Here is an 8043-nt window from a genome sequence, read left to right as displayed (position 1 = left end):
TGTGTTCAGGTGTGTTCAGGTGTGTTCAAATGTGTTCAAGTGTGTTCAGTTGTGTTCAGGTGTGTTCAGGTGTGTTCAAATGTGTTCAAGTGTGTTCAGCTGTGCTCAGGTGTGTTCAAATGCGTTCAAGTGTGTTCAGGTGTGTTCAAATGTGTTCAGGTGTGTTCAAGTGTGTTCAGATGTGTTCAGGTGTGTTCAAGTGTGTTCAGCTGTGTTCAGCTGTGCTCAGGTGTGTTAAAGTGTGTTCAGTTGTGTTCAGGTGTGTTCAGCTGTGTTCAAATGTGTTCAAGTGTGTTCAGGTGTGTTCCGCTGTGTTCAAATGTGTTCAAGTGTGTTCAGGTGTGTTTAGGTGTGTTCAGGTGTGTTCAAATGTGTACAGCTGTGCTCAGGTGTGTTAAAGTGTGTTCAGGTGTGTTCAAGTGTGTTCAGGTGTGTTCCGCTGTTGTCAAATGTGTTCAAGTGTGTTCAGCTGTGTTCAGGTGTGTTCAGGTGTGTTTAGGTGTGTTCAAATGTGTTCAGGTGTGTTCATGTGTGTTCAGCTGTGTTCAGGTGTGTTTAGGTGTGTTCAAGTGTGTTCAGGTGTGTTCAGCTGTGTTCAGGCGTGTTTAGGTGTGTTCAAGTGTGTTCAGGTGTGTTCAAGTGTGTTCAGCTGTGTTCAGGTGTGTTCAGCTGTGTTCAAATGTGTTCAAATGTGTTCAGATGTGTTCAAATGTGTTCAGATGTGTTCAGGTGTGTTCAGTTGTGTTCAAATGTGTTCAGATGTGTTCAGCTGTGTTCAAATGTGTTCAGATGTGTTCAGGTGTGTTCAAATGTGTTCAGGTCTGTTCAGCTGTGTTCAAATGTGTTCAGATGTGTTCAGGTGTGTTCGAATTTGTTCAGATGTGTTCAGGTGTGTTCAAATGTGTTCAGATGTGTTCAGGTGTGTTCAAATGTGTTCAGGTGTGTTCAAATGTGTTCAGCTGTGTTCAAATGTGTTCAGATGTGTTCAGGTGTGTTCAAATGTGTTCAGGTGTTTTCAAATGTGTTCAGCTGTGTTCAGCTGTGTTCAAATGTGTTCAGGTGTCTCACCTTGGTGCAGGTCTCAGTGTCGGGGTTACACTGCAGGATGTCTCTGACCATGGTAGCGTTTCCTTTCTCCACGGCCCAGTACAGAGCAGTTTTATTGTCCTGGAAACAGCAGAGTGACGTCAGCTGACATCATCACTGTCCCGTCATCAGTCCTGACAAGACCTCTGTTACTAACAGTGACACCACACGTTTCATCACCGTGTTCTCACCTGTCCTCTAATGTCTATGTCGGCATATTTATGCAGCAGAGCTCTGACGATCTCCACATGACCGCCCCTCACTGCTCCGATCAGCACAGTGTCACCGCTCTGTAACACACACACACACAGATTGAATGTTGCTGGTTGTCCCCAAGCGAAGGTGACAGTGTGAGCACACCTGTGTGTGTTACTCTGCAGGTGAAAGGCTCAGCGTGGAGCTCAAACAACAGGAAGTCAAACTGTTAACTCTGATTCTTGTACAGCAGCAAAACATATTTCTAAAACATCTCCACATCAGACACTGTGACATGAGACGCCTCATGTCTCGTCCCTGTTGTCATGCTGTGTAACACGGGCTCACCCGGTCTGGGATGTTGACGTAGGTCCCGGCGTCCAGCAAGTCCTGGACGATCTCTGTGTAACCCTCCTTGGCAGCAATCATCAGCGCCGTGTTCCCGTCTTTGTCGGTCATGTTGACGTTGGGGTTCCTCTTGAGCAGCTCCTTCACCACCTCAGTGTAGCCGCCTCTCACCGCCACGATCAGCGCCGTCATCGAGTTCTGACACACACACACACACACGCACACACACACAGACACAGACACACACCTTTATCAGTCATCTCCACATGACAGGGTGTTTGTATCTGTTTGGATCTCTACTGATATCCAAACAGATACCAGTATGTAAATATAGTAAACAGTACTGGCAGCACTGATACAGGTAATAATATACAGGTGTGGTCGTACCGCCCCCTCCTGGTCGACGTCGGCTCCATTCTCCAGCAGGTGCATCACACAGTCAAAGTGTCCTTTCCTGGACGCCCAGATGAGAGGAGTGGTCCCGTACTGTCTCACACACACACACACACACACACACACACACACACACACACACACACACACACACAGGAGCATTGTTTATTGTTTATTATTTATTGTTTACTTGATTATTGTTGTGTGATGTCACAGGTGGTCATCACCTTGTCAGAACAGTTGACTTTGGCTCCGTTCTGCAGCAGCAGTTTGACGATGTCGGCGTGTCCTCGACCTGCAGCCCAGATGATGGGGTACACACTGTATTGCTGTGGGACAGACAGGCGGACGGACAGAGACAGGACGTGTCCTTTTACACTCAGTGGTCACTTTATTAGGAACCCCTGCTCTGGTTTACAGCCTGCTGTTATAAACCTGTGATGTTTATTCTCAGTTAACACCGTCAGAGAGAAGTTTCATCACTGAGCTCACAGTGACTGGGTTGTATGATAGTAACAAATCTACATGAGAGTGTGTGTGTGTGTGTGTGTGTGTTACCTGTCCTGTAGTGTTGGGGTTGGCTCCGTGCTCCAGCAGCAGCTCGGTGACGTCTACACGACCTTTGTAAGCCGCCCACATCAGAGCTGTCCAGCCTCCCTGACACACACAGCGTGACATCACACAGTCAGTCAGTACATGTGTTTATGGCTGTTTATAACATCTGTTTATTCTGTAAACACATGACATAACATGACATAACATGACATCACATGACAACATCCTTCCTTCCTGTGACAAACTGACAGATGTTAAACTGAACCTGTTTCTGCCTGATTAAAGAATTCATCTTCTTCAGTTAATTTTCAGGACAAAGAGTTGATTACACACGACATCGTCTCGTCAACTATCGTCAGGGTACCTGTGTTAACTGACCATGATATAGACTACATGTCCCATGAGTCTCAGCAGTGTTTGTGTCGTCTCACCATGTCTCTGTGCTCGATGTAGGCGCTGTTCTCCAGCAGCTCCTTCACCACCTCCACATGACCTTCTTTAGCTGCAGAGATCAGAGCCGACCAGCAGTCCTGACAACACACACACACACAGACGGGGTTACCATAGAAACAAGCCGTTAACACCGACTGTCTCCTAGCAACTGCAGCACCTGAATTCAGAGACTGAAACTTACCACATCATCCAAGTTGACGTTGGCTCCTCTCCTGATGAGCTCCTGGACGATCTCCAGACTGCCTTGCTCTGCCGCCAGCATGAGAGGAGTCTGTCCGTTCTGTCAACACACAGTAAACAACAAACAAACAATGTTTACTCCTCATGAATCACAAATAAGCCAGCAGCAGGAACTAACAGGGTCTCAGGCCTTTAGTCCAGCATCACGGTCAGAGCTTTAGACGACTGACGACTAAAATACGACGAATGGAGTCAATTAAAAACGACTAAAACTCAGCTTTTAACAACACCAGACAGACTCCTCTGGTTACTGGTAGGGATGTTCCTGGCAAATAATTTCCCTGTCAACTAAACAAAATTTTTAATTAAGACTAGTTGACTAGTCTAAAAATAAAAAATTTAGCACAATTTATTGTTAAGTATCTGAAAAATTGTCCCAAAAATATTGTGTGCATTCAGAGCCCATTGAAGCCTTTAATCACAATCTTCAACAAACATGTTGGATTTTTTTTTTTTTTTTTTTTTTTTTATTAATCTTTTTAAGAAGTGCAACAATACATACATAGAAATAGAATTACACACATTGTACATTGCTTTTTCTGTTGTTTATTCCAGTGCCCAGAACAACCCCAGGGCCCTCTAAGGGGAGGGCCAACAGCAGAAAGATCAGTGGAGCAAAGTCTCTGTTCAGTAAAAAGTGAATTACATAAGTCCAAAAAGTGACAAATATGTAATATGAGAGAATAATAACTAAACAGACATTAAGTAAGAAAAAATCAATTTAAAAATAAATAAATAAATGAATAATAAATATATACATATATATTTGTGTGCATATACATATGCTCACAAATATATGTATATATTTATTATTTAGAATCTTATCTTTTCTAGTTTAAGAAAAAACATAACATCTCTAAGCCAGAGGGATATAGATGGAGGTTTAGGGACTTCCATGAAAATAAGATGCGACGTCTTGCAAGGAGGGAGGTAAAGGCTAATATGTCTCACTCCATACGGTTAAAGTAGGAGTCTATGGAGAAATATTGCAATAAAAGAGCACATAGTAATATTTTTCCCCAGAACCTTAGTCATGATCATAGAATAGTCATCCCAAAATTTCTGTAATCTAGGACAGGAAAAAAACAAGTGGCTTAGGTTACAGGGAGAGGCATGGCACTTGTCACATTGGTCTACGATATTTGGGTAGATGTCAGAGAGTCGAGATTTCGATAAATGGGTTCTATGAAGCACTTTGAATTGTATAAGTTGTAACCATGTTGGATTTTAAGACACTTTGTGCTGTGCGGTATGAATGTGAACATGACGGCAAAAGTTAACCACTAAAATAACATCTAAAATAAATAAAATGCCTCTGAAATGTGGGGCACAGTGAACCTTGCAGATTATCTGACAGACATGATGCACTTCACTTTTAAGTTAATAAAACAACATCTGCCACGTGAATTTCAACAGCTGTTCTTCACAGTTGTTTACATACACCCACGTACCAATGTGTCGGCTGCTGCTCAGCTGATTGATGACGTCACATGCAGATTGGATTCTACATGCCCAGATGCACCGAAATTCATTCTTGGGGATTTCAATAGGTGTGATCTGAGGAAAACACTGAGATCATACCAACAGTACGTGACTTGTGCCACCACACAGGGGAAAACGACTATTGACCTCTGCTATGGTTCAGTAGGCTGAGCATATAAATCCTTCCCTATGCCCGCGTGTGGGGATTCTTTCCACTATAGTGTCTTCCTCATGCCAGTGTACAAACCTGTACTCAAAAGCGTGAAGCATAAAGAGAGAACTGTTAAGTTATGGACAGAGGACAACATCTCTTCACTTCAGGCATGCTTGGAGTGCACTGATTGGCAGCAGTTGTACAAGGCTTGTGGTGACATAGACAGTCTAACTGACACAGTCTCATCATATATAACTTTCTGTGTAGATTCAGTCATCCCATCAAAAAGAGTTGTCATATACCCAAATAACAAACCCTGGGTAACTAAAGATTGTCTGATAAATAAAGAGGCCTCCAGAGAGCTCAGGAACAGAATAAGAAAGGTGAAAGTAGAATATAAGAACAAGGTTGAGGAGCAGTATAATCGCAGTTACCTTAGAACAGCCTGGCAGGGTATGAAGCTAATGGCATCCTTCAATCAGACACCGAGCACCAGTAGGCAACATATAACTGTAAAAGGAGTCAATTATAACAATCTGCTTTTTTTTCACATTTTGAAAAGTCAAACTTCTTGGGTAATATTTCCTCCTTGAAGAAGTCTCTTGTCCCTCAGAGTGACATCACAATATCCCAGGAACAGGTGACTAAACTAGTTTTTACATCACTTTCTCAGATCTGTGTTGAAACTTGTCAGCTACGCAGATTACGGAAATCATCAGCAATAATACCTGTTCCTAAAAATAAAAACCCAAGGGATCTGAAAGATTTCAGACCTGTAGCACTTAACATCCCTTGTAATGAAAGGGTTGGAAAAGATCTTGATAGATGAGGTGTTCATGGCAAACTTGATCCACTACAGTTTGCATATCAAACTGACAAAGGTGTCAATGACGCAATAATATTTTAGATAAAGCGTACAAGCACCTTGAAAATCCAAACAGCCACATAAGACTTTGATTTGCCGATTTTTCCTCTGCTTTTAAAAAGATGCAGCCTCATATTTTAATTGACAGACTGGCTTCTCTTTTTAACTCACCAGATCAGATCTTACTCCTGATTTTAAACTTTTTAACCGACAGGGCTCAGTGGGTCTGTGTAAATTAGTTACCAACACTGGTTCTCCACAGGGCTGTGTTTTGTCCCCACTACTTTTTATCATGTATACTGAGAGCTGCAGCTCATCCCAGTCATCCCAGTCAGACAGTTTCCTTGTCAAATTCTCAGATGATACAGCACTATTGACACTTTTGCAAGGTTGACAGTCAGATCATGGCTGTGCCTTACCTACCTTAATACAGTGGTGTGAGGACAACTATCTCGACCTGAATGCTTCAGAGACTAAAGAAATAATCATTGACTTCAGGAGGAACAGACCGGAGCAAAGGGGAGGCACTATACAGGGCCAGCAAGTCCAGATAGTGGAGTCATACAAATATTTAGGTGCAGTCCTTGACTCCCAACTCAATTTATCCTGTAACACTCTTGCCAAGAGGGGGCAGCAGAGGATCCACTTGTTGTGGAGGTGGAACTAATGTTTCTCGCAGTATTTTGTTCTTTTATCAATCTTTTATTGAAAGTCTTTTAACATTCTCTTTTATATGTTGGTTTAATGGGTTGCCTCTGAGAGATAAAAATAGTTTACACAGAATCGTGAAGACCTGCTCCAAGATTATAGGAGTCCAGTTTGAGTGACTTGGCCTCGTTGTGGAAGAGGCAGGTGGTCAGGAAAACAAAAAGCATTATTGGACATCCTGACCACATCCTTTCTCAGAATGTTGTGTTAATGCCCTCAGGGCAACGCTACTATGCCCCTCTAAGGGAAACAAACAGATACTCACACTCCTTTCCTTCAGCTATTACATTGCTGAACAACTATGAATGTAGAGTCAATGCCACTGACAGCCTGAATGTAATTTTTAGGGCCCGAGCGACGACAAAGTCATCCGTGAGGACCCTATTGTAATCGCGCTGTTTATTATTATTATTATTATTATTCCGACATTTCTTGTCCCAATTTCGCCCCTTTCCCAAATTTCAAAATGCTTCTAACGTTCCACATTCTTCCGGCCGGATCCGAAATTCGATATTTTTGGGCGGTTGCACATGGTCGACGCGAAATGCCGAAATAGCGCCCCCTACAAATCTCCTCATGAAAATTGATACACAGGTCAAGAATAGCGAGCTCTTACATCTGATAGGAGCGTTGCCCATGGGGGGGACAAAATGCATCTATAGCGCCCCCTTGAAATTTTCAAAAACCCCTCCCCACAGGGTTTTTTTTTTGGAGTTTGAACATGAAAATTGGTACACGTGTATATTGTACAGACGCACATAAAAGTCTCTGGCACCAATGGTCTACTCCAAACAGGAAGTCGGCCATTTTGATTTTGACTTGTCATTTTGGTGTGATTTCCACATGTTGTATTTTAACGAACTAGTCCTAGGGATTTCATCCAATCGACTTCAATTTTTGTACAGATCATCCAGACACCATGCTGCTCAAAAGTTGTGCTCTGCATGTCTGTAGGACAAAGGTCGTGGCTGCTATGGCGCTGCCATTTTTGATCCATCGCCATGCATATTCAAGCAGCTCTCTCTCCCACATAATTCATCCAAACTGCTTCAAAATTTCTGTACATGATAAGAGCTCATGGCGCCCCCTTGTGGAAACAAGAAATGCCATCTTTTACACTGACAAACGCCAACCTCAAGCTCCTGACCTGATAACTACATTTTGTGGCCACATGACGATCAAGTTGATGAATCTCCACAGTCACACACATGTCCTGTCATGTTGCAGGCCGCTGCAGTGGCGACTTTTTATCCTTCGCCACGGAACATCAACTTAATATAAATCCTTCATGTATTGTCCGATTTGCTCGAAATTTCACGTGTGATGAGGGTCCACCCCTGAACGCACCTGCCCACATCTGGTTACGCTCATGCCGCCCCCTTGTGGAAACAGGAAATGCCCTACTATATATTGACATTGTCCAATTTGCTCGAAACTTCACGTGTGACGACGGTCCACCCCTGAACGCACCTGCCCACATCTGATTACGCTCATGCCGCCCCCTTGTGGAAACAGGAAATGCCCTACTATATATTGACATTGTCCGATTTGCTCGAAACTTCAC

General features: G+C 43.2%; 1 protein-coding gene across 1 annotated transcript in view; it reads right to left on the bottom strand.

The window, feature by feature from the left end:
- Positions 1–8043, bottom strand: part of kidins220b (kinase D-interacting substrate 220b) — a 50423-nt gene that overhangs the window by 20559 nt on the left and 21821 nt on the right. The window contains 8 exon segments of the mRNA XM_050057559.1: positions 1069–1167; positions 1278–1376; positions 1630–1827; positions 2017–2115; positions 2250–2351; positions 2581–2679; positions 3009–3107; positions 3212–3310. Coding sequence (XP_049913516.1) covers positions 1069–1167; positions 1278–1376; positions 1630–1827; positions 2017–2115; positions 2250–2351; positions 2581–2679; positions 3009–3107; positions 3212–3292 — 876 coding nt within the window. The 5' untranslated portion in view covers positions 3293–3310.

This window comes from Epinephelus moara, chromosome 12 (genome assembly GCF_006386435.1).
Source record: "Epinephelus moara isolate mb chromosome 12, YSFRI_EMoa_1.0, whole genome shotgun sequence".
NCBI classification, from domain to species: domain Eukaryota; kingdom Metazoa; phylum Chordata; class Actinopteri; order Perciformes; family Serranidae; genus Epinephelus; species Epinephelus moara.
This window is presented reverse-complemented; position numbering and strand designations above follow the sequence as displayed.